At 45.5% G+C, this 20,481-nt stretch overlaps 1 protein-coding gene across 1 annotated transcript in view; it reads left to right on the top strand.

The window, feature by feature from the left end:
• Positions 1-20,481, top strand: part of FLT4 (fms related receptor tyrosine kinase 4) — a 147,014-nt gene that overhangs the window by 123,807 nt on the left and 2,726 nt on the right. The window contains exons 23-30 of the mRNA XM_084839141.1: positions 815-909; positions 2,940-3,062; positions 4,839-4,950; positions 5,363-5,462; positions 9,011-9,116; positions 14,555-14,694; positions 16,112-16,232; positions 18,484-18,569. Coding sequence (XP_084695267.1) covers positions 815-909; positions 2,940-3,062; positions 4,839-4,950; positions 5,363-5,462; positions 9,011-9,116; positions 14,555-14,694; positions 16,112-16,232; positions 18,484-18,569 — 883 coding nt within the window. The remainder of the gene's footprint in view (positions 1-814; positions 910-2,939; positions 3,063-4,838; positions 4,951-5,362; positions 5,463-9,010; positions 9,117-14,554; positions 14,695-16,111; positions 16,233-18,483; positions 18,570-20,481) is intronic.

Raw genomic sequence — 20,481 nt, 5'->3', positions numbered from 1 at the left:
CACAACTTTCAGACGTTCCCATTTCTGTGTCAGATTCTCAAATGTTTTGTTTGAGACAAAGGAATGTCTTCAAAATAATATGATCAGCCTTTCCTGGTAGGCCATTGCTCTTCACTCCATGAATATATCAGACTGTCTACAACTAGTTCCCACTCTAGCTAAGATCAAGTAGCAAGGTTATACAGCAACAAAAGCCAGCACCCTGCAATGACTTAGGCAGTGCCTTGGCAAAGAAAGACACAAAATGATTTCCTTGGGAGCAGACAGGCAGTTCCCCTATCTGTCTGGTACTGAGATGTAATTTTCTTCATCAGGAAACAGATGTAGAAATCCCATAGAGGGACATATTAAACCCATCTTTATTTCCTTCTGCAGGCCTCACATCTGTCTGCTGGGTCTCTCACAATTTAATGGATAACTCTTGGTGGGTGTCGAACACTGCTTTCCCCTTTAAGCAGAGACAATGTCTAGTGCAGAGGGCACTAGTGCTCTCTTATGTAAAATCTGGGTATACTTCCAGCAGCACAAACGATAAATAGTCATGGTTTCTGTCGTTGCAGTCCAGCATTCACCTACACATGCTCAAGTCCGTTTGAGTTCACTTGAACTTAAGCATATATAACTGTGCCCTGGATTGTAGCTGTTGATCCCAGTTAATCCACTTTATCTCTCCATACTTTGCCAGTAAGTCTAAGATATCTCTGGGACGTTCTCCAGAAAAGAGCATTAGCACAGCCTGTTGCCTGGAGAAGGTCCCTTTTTTTTCTGCCACTAACCTTCAGAGAGTAACCTCCTTTCTTACACATTTGTACAGTGGATGATTTGTGGCAAAGCCCTCTGACAATGGAAGATCTGATCTGCTACAGCTTCCAGGTGGCCCGTGGCATGGAGTTTCTAGCTTCCAGAAAGGTGAACACTCCATTTATTTATCCTGACGTGCTCTTTCTATCAACAGACATGATTGAGAGGAGATGATAGAAGTGTATAAAATTATTCATGGTGTGGAGAAATTGGAGAAGATTTTCTCCCGCTCTCGAACTAGAAATTGAGGTCAGCCAGTAAAATTGGTTGGCAATAGATTTGGAATAGATGAAAGCAAGTACAAAAAAAAAAAGCATGATTATTAATTAATGGAATTTGCTGCCACAAGATGTGGTGAGGGACTTTTAGGTAGCATTAATAGGGAATCAGACAAATTAATGGAGGACAGGTCCATAGTGGCTATTAGCCATAATGGATATTTAGAATCTCCAGATTCAGAGTCAATATCCTGTATACCAGGGGTCCCCAACATGGTGCCCACAGGTGCCATGGTGCCCGCAGGGACCTGCAGAGGAACCTGCAAAGCTCTCCACTCCCTACCCCCTTCAAAACATATTTTTTAATAGAAAGTCTGAAAAACATTAAGGTTCTCCTTCCTGTTCCTGAACCTGCCACTGATCACCTGTTCAGCGGGCAGGAAGAGAAGGAAAGAATGGCTTCCTGGCCCCACCCAGTCTTCTTACATTCTCGCAGTCCTTTCCCTTTTACTCTCTCTGTCTCTCTCTCTGTCTCTCTCTCTCTCTCTCTCTGTCTCTGTCTCTCTCTCTCTCTCTCTCTCTGTCTCTCCACTCCCAGCCTCTAGCCTTACTATTTCTCTCCACCCAACCCTTTTGCTCACTATTTCCCTTCCTGTCCTTCTTTGTCTCCCTTCCTAGCCTCTAGCCTTGCTCTTTCTCTCCACTCACCCCTTTATCTCGCTGTTTCTCTCCACTCCCAGCCTCTAGGCTCACTATTTCTCTCCCAACCACCACCTCTGTTGGGTAACCAGGCCCCCATGGCAGCCGTTATGTGACTACCCACATCCTCCATGGGAGCCATTTTGTGGTGGCACCAACAGCAGTTTCTCAAATTCCTAGATGTGGCCACGGGTCTACTGCTGTATACTAAGAGCAAACTCATTCTCTGTGTGTGGATCTTTATATAACCATAACGCCACTGTATACACCAAAAAGGGAGATATCAGCAGGCTTGCAGGAACCCCAAGGTTTGCAGAAGTACAAACAAAATTACAGGAAAAAAACTAACAGGTGGAAACCCCAATGAGGATTGGCCATGGAATGCTGACTGACTGTTTGGGTTGTGAAATGGAATGGAATGGAGTGTCCTGGAAAAGAGCAAGACTGGCTGGCTCAGAACACAAAACAGGAGCACTCCGTACTGCAGCATTTTGTTGCACGTCCCACTTGTGCCACATCATTTCAGTTGCTGGCGGGCCAGAGTGGGAGGTTGTTTCCTTCAAGCCCTGCTTGTGGGCTTCCTGGAGGCATCTGGTTGGCTACTGTGGGAGCAGGATGCTGAACTAGATAGATTTTTGGGTTCGTCCAGCAGGGCCTTTTTTACTTGCATAGATAATGCAGCCTTGCAGATACATGGAAGAGAAACATGCCTGCCTTCTAACAGGTCTGGCAAGCTGCACTCCCAGAAGGGTTCATGGCTTGTCATGGAAGAGAATAACTGGCAAGCTGACTTAACACTCCAGAGGAAATAACTACTGAAGGTCTTCATAGTATCAGTGTCCTGCTTGAATTACTGAGCTATGGTCCTCCCCCTGCAGGAGAAGGGCCATAGCTCAGTGGCAGAGCACCTGCTTTGCATGCAGAAGGTCCCAGGTTCAATCCCCAGCTCCTCCAGGTAGGGCAGGAAAAGCTCCTGCCTGAAACCCTGGAGAGCCGCTGCCAGTCAGTGTCAACAATACTGGGCTAGAGGAACCAAGGTCTGACTCAATATAAGGCATCGTCCTGTGTCCCTATGCTCCTACTTTATTTGAGAGGAAAGGCCTGGAAGAGACTTCTGCACTTTCTCAGCTTTTTGGATTCCTCTTTTGTCCTTCCCACATTGGAATGCATTTCGACGAGTCTTTTTGATATATCTCCCTGCCCCCTCTCATTTTCCTTTAGTGCATCCACAGAGATTTGGCAGCTCGCAACATCTTACTATCAGAAAACAACGTGGTGAAGATCTGCGACTTTGGTCTTGCCCGGGATATCTACAAGGATCCTGACTATGTCAGGAAGGGCAGTGTGAGTTCTGGGTTCTGGCTGTGGGTGAGCTGGAATTGGTCTTATAAGTTTATAGTCAGCCAGTGGCCTCAGTATCATTGCTTTGCTTGTGACTGGTACTTGTTGCAGTGCAGATGGAAAGTTTATAGATTGTTCTTAGAGTGGATACATACAGGAATGAAGCAGAGAAATAAAAGCTCGAGAAGCTATATCTAATGCAGTGCCCTGGCACATAATGCACATTTTGTTGAGTATAAGCATCTCTGTAGCATATGGCTACCAGATTTCACCCATCATCTGCAAAAATCAAGAGCCTCGTGCGGCACGGAGTGGTAGGCGGCAGAATTGCAACCGAAACTCTCCCCACGACCTGAGTTCGATCCCAGCGGAAGCTGGGTCTCGGGTAGCTGGCTCAGGTCGACTCAGCCTTCCGTCCTTCCGAGGTTGGTAAAATGAGTACCCAGCTTGCTGGGGGAAAGGTAGTCACGACTGGGGAAGGCCATGGCAAACCACCCCGCTATAGTCTGCCATGAAAACGCCGGCGAAAGCAGCGTCCCTCTAGGGGTCAGTAATGACTCGGTGCTTGCACAGGAGGAACCTTTCCTTTTCCTGCAATAATCATCATGTGTTCCTCACCTGAAGCATGTTCATGCGTCTGATGTTAACAGCACTTATGTGCAATCCCCAACTGAATCAAAGCCTACATCCATTTGCTTACAATTATCCCTTGCTACCCTCGATACACATAGGGGTTAAATCTAACATTGCATGAGCAGACTTCTGCGGGTGGGGCTGCAGGAGCGCCGGGGAAACCGTTCTGCCAGCAGTTTCCGTTCTACTGGTGAACAGACAGGATTGCACCCTACAACCCATAATGCAACACACCTGGATTAGTAATTAGTAAAATGGTGGGGCATTTTTTATTTCTCCCCTCCTCCAAAGTTGCTTTGAGCAAGCCAAGGTGATGAATTTGACTTTTAAAAAAATCTGTCTTGAGGTTTAGGTCATTGCCACAACAAAATATAACCTATTTTCAGACTTCTACGGTAATCCAAGCATTTTGAACTCAGAAGTTCAACTATGTGCATGCCAGAGATGAATTATGTGCATGCCAAGCTTTCTATCTCTGAGCTTGCTATCTACTGTGGAAATAGTTTTGATAACCCATTTGAGTGAGTGAGCAAGTGACTGAGTGAGGCCCAAGCATCTACTGTAGGTCGATAGATAATACCAGACTGCACTTCCTTATGAAGCTCCAAAATAGATACTTCTTGTGCACCTGATTTGCTGCCTGTCAGTATGGGTCAATCTAGGATGTTTGGAGATGTTCTTGTGGCTTGTCTTCTTTAGGGCGCCAGCCTCCTTGAACTTATGAGTATCCTGTGCTGAGTGGGAGCGCCTTGCGCCTGCCTCTCTGCATTTTAGCTAGATGGGTGATTTCACCCATCTAGCAAAGGCTTCAGGGAGGGGCAGGGAAAGAGGCTGGGAAAAGGTGTAAACCAGCTGCCCTGGTCTCCCCTTCCCACCCCTAGGAACACCACCTTTCCCCCATCTCCACACTCCATTTAGTGAGCAGAGAGAGGTAGCTGGTGTGATTCTCTCTGTATTGGCTACAAGGCGGAGGAGGAGGGGAGCGCAGTTTCCTGGCTTCAAGCCCCATCTCCAACTTTGTATCCAGAAAACTGAAGAATCCTAAGACTCCCAGATGCTGTCTAGGGGGAATAGCATTGCTCTCCCTGTTGCTATTCACTTTCTACTGGACTGTAACAACCAAAGACATCTCTTTCTGTCCCATAGGCCCGCCTCCCACTAAAGTGGATGGCCCCAGAAAGCATCTTTGACAAAGTCTATACCACCCAAAGTGATGTCTGGTCATTTGGAGTCCTCCTATGGGAAATCTTCTCTCTAGGTAAGTGCTGAGTAGTTGGACTCTCCACTGGGTCATCCATACTTCTGTGGGTATGTGATTTTGAAGGTAGATTGTCACAAGGACTCCCACAAGGAGTCTGCTTCGCCCCCAGCTTTATATTTCCCATCCAGACACTTCATTTGCAGATCTCTTCTGCTAATTGCCTTGCTACATGGGATCTTAGAGCCCACCTGTGTTATGCATTACAAAGCCTGCTGTTGGGTCTCAGCGGCACAGCTTGCCCACCTCCCTGCATACACCAGTGATCTCCCATCTCATTTCACTAACTTGTAAACTTCTTTACATTATTCTGTATAGAGCAGATGGGGACATTCTTGCAGGTGTGGCTTTCTTTGCTGCCCCCTGTCCGTTCAGACGATTACCTAATAAAGCTATGGATTATCTTCTTCAGGTGCCTCCCCTTACCCTGGAGTCCAAATCAATGAGGAGTTTTGCCAGAGACTGAAAGATGGCACCAGGATGAGAGCTCCAGAATATGCCACTGCAGAAATGTGAGTCAAAGTACTTGAAAACGTTGTTGTTGTTCAGTCGTTAAGTCGTGTCCGACTCTTCGTGACCCCATGGACGATAGCACGCCAGGCCTTCCTGTCCTCCACTCTTTCCCGGAGTGTGCTCAAATTCATATTCATTGCATCGGTGATGCTATCTAGCCATCTCATCCTCTGCTGTCTCCTTCTCTTTTTGCCTTCAATCTTTCCCAGCATCAGGGTCTTTTCCAGAGAGTTTTCTCTTTGCATTAGGTGGCCAAAATATTTGAGCTTCAGCTTCAGTATCCGTCCTTCCAATGAGCAGTCAGGGTTGATTTCCTTTAGGATTGACTTATTTGACCTCCTTGCAGTCCAGGGGACTCGTAAGAGTCTTCTCCAGCACCACAGCTCGAAGGCATCAGTTCTTCGGCGCTCAGCCTTCCTTATAGTCCAGCTCTCAAAGCCATACATTGCTACTGGGAAAACCATAGCTTTGATTATACGAACCTTTGTCGGCAAGGTGATGTCTCTGCTTCTTACTATGCTGTCTAAGTTTGCCATAGCTTTCCTCCCAAGGAGCAAGCGTCTTTTAATTTCATGGCTACAGTCACCGTCTGCAGTGATGTTGGAGCCCAAGAAAATACAGTCTGTCACTGCTTCCATTTCTTCCCCTTCTATATGCCAGGAAGTGATGGGGCCAGATGCCATGATCTTCGTTTTTTGAATGTTGAGTTTCAAACCAGCGCTTGCACTCTCCACTTGCACCCTCAACAAGAGACTCTTTAGATCCTCTTCGCTTTCTGCCATTAGGGTGGTATCGTCTGCGTATCTGAGGTTGTTGATAATTCTCCCGGCAATCTTAATTCCGACCTGTGATTCATCCAACCTGGCGTTTCTCATGATGTACTCTGCATATAAATTAAATAAGCAGGGTGACAATATGCAGCCTTGTCGTACTTCTTTCCCAATTTTGAACCAATCGGTTGTTCCATGTCCGGTTCTTACTGTTGCTTCTTGACCCTCGTACAGGATTCTCAGGAGACAGGTAAGGTGGTCTGGTACTCCCATCTCTTTAAGAATTTGCCAGTTTGTTGTGATCCACACAATCAAAGGCTTTAGCATAGTCAATGAAGCAGAAATGGACGTTTTTCTGGAATTCTCTTGCTTTCTCCATGATCCAGCGAATGTTGGCTATTGATCTCTAGTTCCTCTGCTTCTTCGAAACCCAGCTTGTACTTCCAGTAGTCCTTGGTTCACATGCTGCTGAAGCCTAGCTTGTAGCATTTTGAGCATAACCTTGCTGGCATGTGAAATGAGCGCAGTTGTACGGTAGTTTGAACACTCTTTGGCATTGCCCTTCTTTGGAATTGGAATGTAAACTGACCTTTTCCAGTCTTGTGGCCGCTCTTGAGTATTCCATATTTATTGGCATATTGAGTGCAGCACTTGAACAGCATCATCTTTTAGGATTTTAAATAGCTCAGCTGGAATACTGTCATCTCTGCTAGCTTTGTTGTTAGTAATGCTTCCTAAGGCCCACTTGACTTCACTCTCTAGGATGTCCGGCTCAAGTTCAGTGACCGCACTATCATGGGTATCAGGGACATTCAGATCTTTCCTGTAGAGTTCTTCTGTGTATTCTTTCCACCTCTTCTTAATCTCATCTGCTTCTGTGAGGTCCCTGCCTTCTTTGTCCTTTATCATGCCCGTCTTTGCACAAAACGTTCCCCTGATATCTCCGATTTTCTTGAAGAGATCTCTAGTCTTTCCCATTCTTTTGTTTTCCACGATTTCTTTGCAGTGTTCATTTAAGAAGGCCTTCTTGTCTCTCCTTGCTGTTCTCTGGAACTCTGCATTCAGTTGGATATATCTTCCCCTTTCTCCCTTGCTTTTCGCTTCCCTTCTTTCCTCAGCTACTTGTAAAGCTTCATCAGATAGCCACTTTGCTTTCTTGCATTTCTTTTTCATTGGGATGGATTGAGTTGCTGCCTCCTGAACAATGTTACGGACCTCCGTCCATAGTTCCTCAGGCACTCTGTCTATTAGGTCTAATCCCTGAAATCTATTCCTCACCTCCACTGTATATTCGTAAGGGATATGATTTAGGTCATACCTGAATGGTCTAGTGGTTTTCCCGACGTTCTTCAATTTAAGCCGAAATTTTGCAAGAAGCAGCTCATGATCTGAGCCACAGTCAGCTCTAGGTCTTGTTTTTACTGACTGTATGGAGCTTCTCCATCTTTGGCTGCAAAGTACATAATCAATCTGATTTCGATATTGACCATCTGGTGATGTCCATGTGTAGAGTCGCCTCTTGTGCTGTTGGATAAGAGTGTTTGCTATGATCAGCGTGTTCTCTTGGCAAAACTCTATTAGCCTTTGTCCTGCTTCATTTTGTACACCAAGGCCATGCTTGCCTGTTATCCCGGTGATTTCTTGACTTCCTACTTTAGCATTCCAATCCCCTATGATGAAGAGGACGTCTTTTTTTGGTGTTAGTTCTAGAAGGTGTTGTAGGTCTTCATAGAACCAATCAACCTCAGCTTCTTTGGCCTCAGTGGTTGGGGCATAGACTTGAATTAATGTGATGTTGAATGGTTTGCCTTGGATTCGTACTGAGATCATTCTGTCGCTTTTGAGATTGTACCCCAGTACTGCTTTTCCCACCCTTTTGTTGACTATGAGTGCTATTCCATTTCTTCTAAGGGATTCTTGCCCACAGTAGTAGATATGATGGTCACCTGAATTAAATTCGCCCATGCTTGTCCATTTGAGTTCGCTGATTCCCAAGATGTCGATGTTCAGTCTTGCCATCTCATGTTTGACCACCTCCAGCGTACCTTGATTCATTGATCTTACATTCCAGGTTCCTAAACAAAATTGTTCTTTACAGCATCGGATTTTCTTTTCACCACCAGACACATCCACAGCTGAGTGTCCTTTCGGCTTTGGCCCAGCCGCTTCACTCTTTCTGGCGCTACTTTGAAATTCCCTCTGCTCTTCCCCAGTAGTATATTGGACACCTTCCGACCTGAGGGGCTCATCTTCCGGCATCATATCTTTTAGCCTTGTGATACGTTCCATGGGGTTTTCTTGGCAAGAATACTGGAGTGGGTTGCCATTTCCTTCTCCATTGGGCCCCATTTTGTCAGAACTCTCTGCCATGACCTGTCCGTCTTGGGTGGCCCTGCACGGCATAGCTTATGGCTTCACTGACTTACGCAAGCCCCTTCGCCACAACAAGGCAGTGATCCATGAAGGGGCTTGAAAACATAGCCAACTATGAAAATAATATAGGTCAATAAAATGTAGATCCACAAGAGGTTCCAGAGGTTTAAAGGCTTTTTTCCTGCTCTCTGCTTTTGTTAGTGTACAGAAGGCATGAAATGATATCAAGTTCAAATGCTTCTGTAGTAACGTTGCTGGTGCTCAAGTACAGCATCTCCCTTACGGAGGGGCTTTCCCTTTGCAGGAATTTCCAAATGTTGCCTCAGCAGCTCTGTATCTGATTGACAGTTATAGGGTGAAGAAGTTCATTAGCTTTATGCAAAAGCTTGTATTGTTCTCTGCAGTTACCGTATAATGCTGAGCTGTTGGTATGGCGACCCCAAGGAGAGGCCAACGTTCTCTGACTTGGTGGAGATCCTGGGGGACCTTCTTCAGGAAAATGTCCAGCACGTAAGTTCTCGTTCATTATCATAGCACAGAAGCCAGCTGCAATAGCCAGAAATAACTGGAAAGTTATTTCTTTGTTGACCTGCTGTGTATACATTTAGATCAAGGATTGTCTAGCATTTCCACAGGTACAATCAAACACAACTCTGTTGATTTCATTGGCGCACGCGCATTCATATCAGCTTGTATGGATGGCATGCATGCGCATATGACATGTCTTCCAAAGGTTTTCTTGCGATACTTTAATATTCATGCCTAGGCTGCCTTGACAGGGGCAGCTCAGGATTCCTTGGCCTCCATGTCAACTGTGGGCCTTTACATGCTGCCTTTAAACTTTTAAAGTCTTATATTAGGTGTTATCATGTTGTATTTTATGGTTTTAATTGTTGTGAACCTCGGTTGTATATAAATGATATAAATAAATGAATGAATGAATGAATGGCCTGTCTCAGTTAATATCTGGACCAACACATGTTGTGCCAGATATTAACTGAGGACATACCTTTGATTTGGTATTCTATACTGGACTAGGGGAAAATGATCTGTGGGTGGAGGAGCCATTAATGACTCCATTGGCATAGACAGATCAGGGATCAGTTTGGACCTTCAAGCTGCCTGTAACCTCCACAGAGGCAATGTACTGAATTTGATGGTCTGCCCCAGGAGACTAGCGAATCCAAATGGTTTTCTGAGGTAACTTTGGAATTTCCTACAAGCTTAACCAGCAGTTCTGCTGAGGCTCTGGTCGCCACTTGGAATGAGGGGATGACCCAGACTCTCAATAGGATTGCTCCTAAACATCGGGGCAGCTGAGGTCAATGAAGCACCAGGACCAATGACTAGAGCACAAATGGCAAAATACTTGTAATGAGTATGACTGAACATATTTAAGAACCCATCTTAAATCTTATTCTATGGGTGATGGTGGCAAAAAGATCATATTTCTCCACTACACTGCATCTGCTCTATGTCATCCAGTGGTTTTTGGGTGCAGTGAAAGGCCTTCTTTGAGTAGGCCCAAAAAACAACAGCTTGAATCCTCAAAAGCCTGCTGTGATAAGTTTGGACATTTTGCAGATAAAGTTACTCATATCCATACCAATTTAGATGCTATTGTTTTAATTGAGTCAGAGCTGGATGTAACCAGAGTGCTGTCTAGTCTTGTTATCATGTATATATTTCAGCTTGTACAGCCTGAGGACATGGCCAAACTGCTTGGAGGATTGAGACCCACCACTTGCTCACTGAACTCTTGCCCATTCTGGCTTGTTGAATCATCCACAGCTGGGCTGGGTGTTTGGATCTCAGAAGTGATTAGTGCCTCTTTGATGGAAGGGGTGATCCCTGCCAGTTTAAAGGAAGCAATAGTGAGACCACTATTGAAGGAACCTAGCTTAGATCCACTGATTTTTATCATTACCGCCTATTGTCAAATTTGCCATTCTTGGGCAAGAAGCATGTGTAGCTTCTCAACTCCTAGTAGTGTTGGACAATGCTAACTATTTGGATCCTTTCCAGTCTGGCTCAAAACCCGGTTTTGGGATGGAAACAGCCTTGGTCACCCTGGTAGATGACTTACATCCGGGAATGGATGACAGGTGACCCTGTGGATTCTTCTGGAGCTCTCAGCAGCTTTTGATACCATTGACTATGGTATCCTTCTGGATCTGGGTTGGGCACACTGTTATAGTGGTTCTGGTCTTTTCTGGATGAACAGTTTCAGGCGGTGGTACTTGGGGACTTCTGCTCCGCCCCATGGCCATTGGTGTGTTGAGTACTGCAAGGTTCCATCTTGTCCCCTATGGTTTTCAACATCTACATGAAACCACTAGAAGAAGTCATTCGGAAGTTTGAGCTGAGGTGCCATCAATATGCAGATGATATTAATCTCTACCTCTTGTTTCCATCTAATGATCCTAGGAAGGCTGTTAAATGCCTGAACTAGTGTTTGAAGGTGGTTTTGGGATGGATGAAGGCAAACAAGCTGAGAATCCAGACAAGATGGAAGTGCTGTGGTTAGGGAAACTGGCTAACCTGGGTAGAGGGTTATATCTGCTCTTCGATGGGGTTGCAGTCTCCCTGAAGGACCAAGTGCACAGTGCTCCTGGAATTGGCACTAACTGCGGAAGGTTGGATAGTGGTGGTGGCAAGGAGTACTTTTTACCAGTTTAGGATAGTTTGCCAGTTGTGACCCTGTCTATAGAAGCAGGGTCTTGTCTCAGTTATTCATGCTGCGGTGACATCCAAGCTGGACTACTGTAACACACTGTATGTGGGGCTGCCTTTGAAGATGGTTCGGAAACTTCATCTGATACATAATACTGCCACCTAGATATTGGTGGGGGCTGGGCAGTTGGCTCATGTGACACCAATACTGTGCCAGCTGCACTAGCTGCCAGTGCATTTCTGAGACCAGTTTAAAGTGCTGGTTTTAACTTTTCAAGCTTTAAATGGTTTGGGGCCAGGTTACTTAAAGGGCCACCTTTCCCCATATCAGCCCGCCTGCATTCTCACATCATCAGCAGAGGCCCTTCTCACTTGCCCACCACCAAGGGTGGTTTGGCTGGTGAGTACAAGGGAGAGGACCTTCTCAGTGGTGGGCCACACCTCTGGGATCAGTTTCTGTCAGGGGTTTTCGGGCCCCTTTTTTGCAGATCTTCAAGAAAACTCTAAAGACCTTTCTATTTTCACTGGCCTTTCTGTAACTTCTTGGGCTGCTGGTTCTAGGTAACTTTTGTTTTTATTGATTTTTTTTATCAGCAACCTTTGTTTTTATTGAACTTTTAATTAATATGTAGTCATTAAGTTTTATTGTATCTGTTTTGATCTTGTACTCCACGTTGAGAGGGTTTTCCACTTAAAGGCGGCCTAAAAATACTTTTAAATAATGATTAAATTTTAAATTATTAAAAGGCCATTGCAACCAAGGGTCCATAGGTCAAATGCAGTTTGAGTGAAACTTTTTGTTTCCAGTTGAACACACCTAGTGGTGAGCAGTGTCAAGCAAATATGGCTTCCCCCCAAAGATGTGAGGAGAGTGTCTCCCATTATCTGTGTCATGGACCTGCTACCCAGTATCAGCTTTCAGATAGTAGCAAAAGCTGTTTCTTAGTTCTGTTGTTGCAACCTGTGCAACATCATCACGTTTGTAGGAACCAAATGGCTTACACTCTGGCCCCTTGCTCTGAGACAGCACTATTAAAAAATCCAGATGACCATGTCCCACAAACAGCCTACAAAGAATCCAGACCACAGTGTGCCACAAGCAGATAGTAGATGAATTGTGGAAAGGTGTTTGCAAGTCAAATAGCTCAAGATGACTCAAGGCAAAAAGCAAGGCATAAAGCCAAGGCACAAAGAAAGAAATCCTTCTGAGCTACTACCAGTCTGAGTGGGGGGTGGGGCAGATATCCTTCCCCGCCAACAAACACAGAAATCAGTCATACTTTATGAGACCAAAACCTTTGCACCAATCTCGTCCCAAAGGAAAATGCATAGACTGCATCACCGCTACACTCAATATGTAGGCCCTGGCTTTAGAAGTTCCACAGGGAAGTGGGGATGGGGTAGAAGAACTCCAGCAGCAGAGGCATCAGAAAAGAACCTGCATGGCATTGTCGAATGCCTGTGAAGTGTTTTGCTCCCCCAAGATTATTGTAGAGTTTTCAACTTTTTAAGTGTTTAAAAACCTTCCTCTAACCTCAAGTAGTCACCATTAGTTATGATAGTGTAGGATATTAGGCCAAACAATGGAGGCCTTCCTATCCAGAGTTCATGGGTAAGTGTAAGGAACATCCCATGAAATCTCAAGATGTCTTGGGTGCTGTGGCACAATTTTTTTTATTCTCCCATTATTTTAGCATTTTAGCTTCCTAGTCTTTTAGCTTTGGGGTTTTAAATCTGCATTTTAAATCCCTGCATTGCTGCTAGGTTTTATTCTGGCTGTACTGTTATATTGTGGTTTTAAGCTTTCATATTTTATATTGTTTTATGCTGTGCTTTGTGGTTTAATTTTTGTGAACCGCCCAGAGAGCTTCGGCTAATGGGCGGTATATAAATAAAATAAATAAATAATGACATAGGATAGATTTAGTTTCATTATTTGGCAGCTGTTTGTCTTGCAGTCTAGTGTTTCTTCTGCATTAAAATTTCAAGTAACCTTCAGATGAGTCAAGTTTGGTATCTTATGTTTGATTCTAGACAGGCCCCACACAATTAATGCTGTGAATCTGACAGGGTTTTAAACACTTTCCAGGCTTATGTAATATATGAAACTACTTGCAGTTAAAAGAGAGGGAGACTTCATAAGGTCACATTATTTAGATGTATCAGCTCAAGCAGTATTCATTCAGTGGGTGGTCCATTGGACTTGAGAGAGACAGGGTGACTTTGGGGCTCTGTCGCGTTCTTCTTCTATACCAAAAGAAAACCATTCTCCTATGTCAATGGTGCAGAACCCCGTTTTCCCGTCATACCTTTGTAATGATGCTTGAAGAAAAGGGCTCTGAAGCTTGAAATCAGAAATGGGCCCAATAAAATATATCTCCTTGCTTATTCGTGTGTCTTGTATCCTGGGAACAAGTTCATACACATTAAGGGCACAATCCTATTGTGATAGACGGTCGGCTCCGACTTCTTCTGAAGTCGGAGGCGACCAACTATCCAATGCAGGGCAGCTGATGCATGGAGGAGAGAATTCCTCCAGTGCTCTGGCTGCTCTGCAGTTTGCCTTAGCCTGATTTCAGGCATCTAAGCAAGGCTTTTGGGGAGGAGGCAGGAACGGGGCTGGAGACCGCATAGGAAGCTGTCTAAAAAAGCTTCCACAGTCCCCTCCCCGCCCATGGGAATGCTCCCTTTTCACCCTGCCCGTGCTCCATGTTATGAGCATGGACAGGCATGGAGGGGCAGTCACTGCCGTTCTCTCTGCCCCAGCTGTGAGTGGGGGGCGGGGAGCACAGTTTCCCGGCTATGAGCTCATAGTGCTGTCTACAAGCTTGGAGCTGGGAAACCAAAAAATCCTATCTCCCCCAGACTCTGTCTAGGGGACATAGGATTGCTCTCTAAACTACACAGAGTTGGTGCAGCCTGCAAGCAGTTAAATGGGATGAATGATAGCAAGGGACATCCCTTCAACATCTTATCTCTGCTAGTTAGGGGATGCTGGGAAAGGTTAAGACATTGTATCACTCTGTGAGATAAAATGATTGATTTACTGCTTTCCTCATGAAATGCCCCAATCCGTTATCCCTCACAAGTGTGTGTCGGCACAGCTGTATACAAGCACCCATTAGAAATTCGGTGGGCACAGCTTTGGCAGGGGTTTTTTCCTGAAAGAAAAGAGAGAACATGGAAAAAGTGTATTCACTCCCATAGTTGCTGCTCCCTACTTGTAAAGCCCTCTGTTCTCCTTGCTCATGAACATTTATCTACGTTCCCATTAGGAGGGGAAGGATTATATCCCACTGAATGACTCTCAGAGCTCTGAAGATGATGGCTTCTCCCAGGTGGCTTCCTCCATCCAGCAGAACTCTGATGAAGAGGAATTTGACATGAGAATACACTGCCACAATATAGCAGCAAGGTGAGTCTCTGCTGATCCCTGGGAAACATGACAGGAGGAAGAGCCTAGCAAACAGCCATCCCACTTTCAAACCATAACTTTTAGAAAGCCCAGGTGTCTGTCTCACAGGATCAAAGGTTTCTGTAGTGTTAGGCTATCAGGAACATGTCAATATTTTTAGCACTGGGACATGCGCTTCCAGTAAGGGAGTCTTTATAACAGCCTTGGTGCCTCCTGGATGTGTTATCCCCATCCTTGCACTTCCAACACATCTGATGGGCACCAGGTTGGGAAAGGCTGCTTTATGTTCTTCCAATAGCCAAATCAAGTTAGTTATGACATACAGTTTTGCACCTGAAGAGCAGCAGAGGCTGAATGGGCCCTCACCCCTTTCCCCAGGATGCATGTTTAAGGCCTCACTTGATGCTGCATGCAGGTGCATGCAGCATTCCCCTGATGTTTAGTTCTTCTGTTCTTAATGAAGCAGCCTTGAGGAGGCTGTGATCAGAAGAGAAAGAGTGGCATAGGAGAAGTGGTGTTCAAACTTGCCCTGTGCACAAGGAGGAAAAGCAGCTAGTTTTGAATAGGACAATGGATTTTTAAAGAACCCTCTCCCCTTGCTGCTGCTCCACTCCTCATCACTGCTTCTCAATGGTGCTTTTCTTTTAAAAACACAGGAACATAAGAAGCTGCCTCATATAGCTCTCCAGGGCCTCAGGCAAGAGGTATTTCACATCAGCTGCCGCCTAACCCTTGACTTAACTGGGGGATGTCAGGGATTGAACCTGGGTCCTTCTGAATGCAAAGCATGTGCTCCACCACTGGGCTACGGTCATCCCCCACCCCTCATATTGGGATAGTGTTATGCACATGTCTAGTTTGGCTCTTAGGTTAATCTTGCAGAATGGAGCATTTGTTTGAATTTAGTAACATACAGCAGGCAGCAGGATTCATCTTCTGCCACAGGGGATATGTGATGGTTTTGTTGGGGGTGGTGACTTTCTCTTCCTATGTCATCTGCATAGATCCTGTCACTTTGCAAGTCCAGGTGCAGGCAAATATGGTGCAGCAATTTCCTTGGTTTTTTTTTTAGTAATCGGGGGTACCCACCTTAACCAGTCCAGGGAAAAGTCTTTCTTGTCCTACAAGACCTTGGTCATATGTATACCATCCAGACATGTATAAAGCAAAACTTAGTGGTTTATTCTAACCACCCCCCACAAAAGAAAAACCTGGGGAAGGGGTTCCATAGACATAGAGTGTGGAAACATCAACAGATTAAATCTTGGATATGGAAAGTAGATGGGAGTTGCAGTCCAACCCATCTGGAGGGCACCAGCTTGGGGGAAAGCTGGCACAAAGTGAAGGCTCCCTTACTTGAAGCAAATGTCCCAACAGTATCTTCCTGACTTACTGCTTACTTCATTTCCTCTCCCAGATACTACAACTGTGTGTCTTTCCCCGGCTGTTTGACTGGTGGGAATCAGATCAGATGTCCATCCAGAATAAAGACTTTTGAAGAATTTCCTATGACACAAACCATGTATAAAGCACATCCGGTGAGTAGATCAAGACTGTATGGTGACAGGAGGAAAGAGAAGAACCATCAGCTCAGTCTGGCTTCATCTGTCACTGCAATCTAAAGACTTATCTAGAAGATAAAGAAATATACAGCCCAACTACATTTTCCACCATAGTGCAATACTCACAAAAGATCATGTCTGAAGCCACATGTATTGGTGGGTCAGGGGAAGTCTTCTAAATATAGAATAGGTGCTATCCAGGCCTCATTGTATTCATCTAGGCACATCCCAGATGGCAGTTGTGCTTGCAACAATAGTACCCGCTGGATAAAACCCCCCACAAATTTTCCTAGAAGATGTATTGTGGTTTCAGTGCTGGGAAAATGTAATGTCCTGGCAACAACTCTCAGCAGGAAATAGCTGAGCTCACTGGAGAAGGGGGTCACAATATTGCCACCTCTGCTGCTAGCATGGCTGACATAGACAATAGTTAAGCTGATGGTTAGCAGTGAACACACACCCCCGACTTCCCCGAGACTGACTTCTGATTTGCTGGATGCCTCAGGGAAGGTCGAACGGGACTTATTATTTTTGGCTCTCAACGTCTGGATGGAAATGAAGGGATACAGCAAGCTTATTTGTGAGATTTGATCTTCTCCTCAGTAAACACCCTACACCACCACTGATTTGGCACAACCCACCGTAAGACACTAAGAGGGTCTTACTGCCATGGATGGCAGTGAAAGCTGCCTGTACGTATGGCAGATTGAAGTGGGAATTATTCTCAATGCAGTAGGCAGGTCTCCCTAATTAACTGCAGGTGTTACTGGAAAATGGCGCATGTTCCTCCCTGAGCCTGGCCTGGTCCTTCCTCATGAACTGCTTCTAACCTTCTAAAGGATGAAAGGTGAAAGGGAAGGGTTGTGCCATATTGTTTGCTCTATAAACAGGACTAAAGACAAAATTCTCTCATTCCATGGTGAGGGACCTTGTAACCCAATGTGGACAACCTGCAGCCTGTGAACTGCGTGCAGCCCTCAGAAATCTTCTGTGTGTGGCCTGCCACAGGTGCTCAAGTTGCCACCATCATCCTCACGACCGAATTCCACCCCCACCCCACCCTCTGCTACTGCTCCAGTTGTACTGGAGAAGACAAGAGTCATCCCAGTGCACTGCTTCCCCAGCAGGAGGTGCAATTTAAATGGGGAAGGTGGCACACAGGGATGGTGACTCTCCTCATTCTCCGTCTTCCCCAGCACAATTGCGCTCCTGACACTCTACCAAGCAACTGTTTGGCAGGCTGTTCAGAGAGCAATTTAAATGGGGGAGAAGGTGCATGAGGGGAGTCATCCCCAGACGCAAAGTGTGTGCGTGTGCACAGGTGAGGGCCCTGACCCATCACTACCTATCACCACATGTGGCTCTCCGAGAATTTACCGAACCCTCCAAAAGCTGCACGGTGCGGTCTGCTCTAGAATAAGAATTGTTATTTCCAGGGAAGGCTCAACACATTTTTCCCATGGACTTAGAGTAGAACTATATTTTATGCCGAAACCTGTTTGCTGAGATAATGACCCTGTTTGCACGTCACAGCAGCGTTCTTTGGCAATTTGTGGGTTAATTAATTGCAGGGACACACACCACACACAAGCTGGTTCTGGTTTCTCCAAGTCAAAACCCAGGCACTTGTGGCTGTTCATGGGTTAACAACCCAGAGTTAACCCACGGTTTGTTCTTAGGTTAACTTTGGTTTGTTAAACTCATGAACAACCTCAAGTGCCCAGGTTCAGATGTCACAGCATTCATAGATTGTTGCTGGAAACCAGAAGTGTCTCGCACACAGTGCACAACCCCACACTTCATGGGTTAATTAACCCATAACTTATGTCCAAACAGCCCCAATGTGAATGCAAGGGTGGAAGGGGCATTTGTAGAGAAGAATCACAGAGAAGGAGGAGTTCTTAACGCCTCCTATGCCCCCCATTTCCCCCCTCCACTGTCCCCTCCCCTGATCTTTTTTCTCTTAACCAGGCTTATAGCTGATAATGGAGACTGCCGGGGGTGGGTGAGGGGAATATATTAAGAAGAGCCTTTGGAGGGGAGAATCGGTGGGCAAGAACAGCGGTAAGCACCTCGTCCTGCCCGTCCATTTTTGTCTGCAACTGTCCCCCATACCACCTCATGTTTGTTTTGCAGTTTCTACCCATGGGAGTGGTGGTTCATGGTACAAACGTTTCAGAATGAATTTTCTACAAGCTTGGCTGTTCTTGCTTCTGTTTCCTTGCAGGATAATCAGACTGACAGTGGGATGGTTCTGGCATCTGAGGAGTTTGAGAGGATAGAAAATAGACACAGAAAAGAAGGTGCATTCAGGTACTTCATTGTCTAGCTCTCCTATCTGTGTCTCACAGTCCTTGGTAACATAAAATACCCGACAGTGCTCTCTGCAGCAAATCTCACTGCAGTCTCCTGTAAATGTGCTGGGAACACAAAAATGCAAGCACATCCATCCTCTTGTAACCTGCTGCTGGCGGCAGCATTCCTGAAGGCATTTGTAACAAAAAGGGTTGATTGAGCTTAATGGGTTTTGAGGGAGCCAGTTGAATCTGTGCAAGGAAAGAAAGAGAGGAAGCTTCATACATAGGGATGAAATACAACAGGAAATGAAGGGACTTTCCAGACAGTCAAGCAACACATGCATATTTCTCTCAAGGAAACACTTGTCTTTGGGAAATAATGCATGTTCCCAGTGCTCAAACTGCAATATATTGTCTTTGGGTAAATGTTATTCTTTCCCCAGCAAGCAGGACAATTGTGATCACAAGTGGAATGTGGTTGAGCGTCTGTAATAGGCATGTGTCACAGTGAACCTGACATCCCTGATGAGTGACAACCTTTCTCAGCCCCTAAGACAATATTTTATGATTTTCCTTAAAATGTTTTGTTATTCTTAAAGGACAATGTTAGGCTAAGTTCCATTCATTTCAGTGGGGAGAGTTTATCTTTCTTTCCCATTGAAAGAAGTGAGGCTTAAAATGTGCTTACCAAGGCTGGGTCATGCCATTATTGCTGTTGTTGCTGAGCACTTCCTTCCTGTATCACTACTTTAAAGGCTGAACACTTCCCTCCTGTCTCACTAAAGCAGGGAGGGGGAACCACTAGCCCATGGCATGGATCAGACCCACAACGCCTCCCCGTTTGGTCTGCCAAGGCCCTGGTGGAGGCCCCAACCCCTCCATGCCGCCCCTCTCCTCAGAGAAGAGTGCTCCAATCTATTGACGGAGGCAGAGACCTGGTCTCTTCCTCCATGGACAGATTGCTTGCGTACGTCTCTGGGTGAGGAGAGAGGAGCTGCCCCTTTCTCTGTGCACAGAGAGGCAGATGTATGGAGCATGTGTATGTGTGTGTGTGTGAATGGGGTGTATGAAGGAGTGTGTGCTTGAGGGACAGTGGGAGTGCCCTGCCCACTTTAGGCTGTGGCCCCAGCCATTGCTGGCATGTGTCACTCTTTATTATGGTCCAATGACCAGAGTGATTACTGGCATATGGCCCCAACACACTTTCAAGGTATCCAGGTGGCCATCAGGGCAAAAAAGGTTCCCCACCACTGGACTAAAGTACTGGATGGCTTATGCATCCATATAAAACTAAACTGCACTTGCAAATACCAATAATATTATCCTGCTCATAGCAGTGCCCCTCTTTCATTTCATGAAGCTTTTGTTCATTTTTTGAAATTAAAATTACTTTGAGGGGTGCGCACTCTTCGTCCCCAACACATCTCCCTTATTTGTAAAACCCATGAAACAGACTAAACTGCCTCCCACTGCCCAAACAGCAATGCTGTCTCTCCACACAAAGAAATTACATAAGGACAGGATATTGTAATGAAAATATGAGAAAATAACTATATGCAGATGTATTTATTTTGTTACAAGAACTTAACTGCAACTTCCTCTGGTGTTCAAATGGCCCTGCAGTGCAATCCTGTGCATGTTTACTCAGACGTAAGGCCCACTGAGCTCATTGGGGCTTACTCTTTAGCACATGGGTTTAGGATTGAAATGCTAGCCTGTCAGACTGGTTTACTTACCAAGATCCTGACTGCAGCATCAAAGTTTTACATAAAACCACCTTCATGCTTCCTGTTTCTGGTTCGCCGCTTTCGCTTTCCCATTGGAAAGGTGCTCTTTGCTTTTGAAAGTCTTTTGCCACATGGCTTCACACATCTGCCAGGTTGACCAATCTGCTAAATGGCTTGTGCTTGTCTTGAGCTTTCTGCCAC

This window comes from Heloderma suspectum, chromosome 2 (genome assembly GCF_057233095.1).
Source record: "Heloderma suspectum isolate Gila_16-S chromosome 2, 16-S_ref, whole genome shotgun sequence".
NCBI classification, from domain to species: Eukaryota; Metazoa; Chordata; class Lepidosauria; order Squamata; family Helodermatidae; genus Heloderma; species Heloderma suspectum.
Note: the sequence above shows the minus strand (reverse complement) of the source record. Positions and strands in the feature narration are given on the sequence as shown.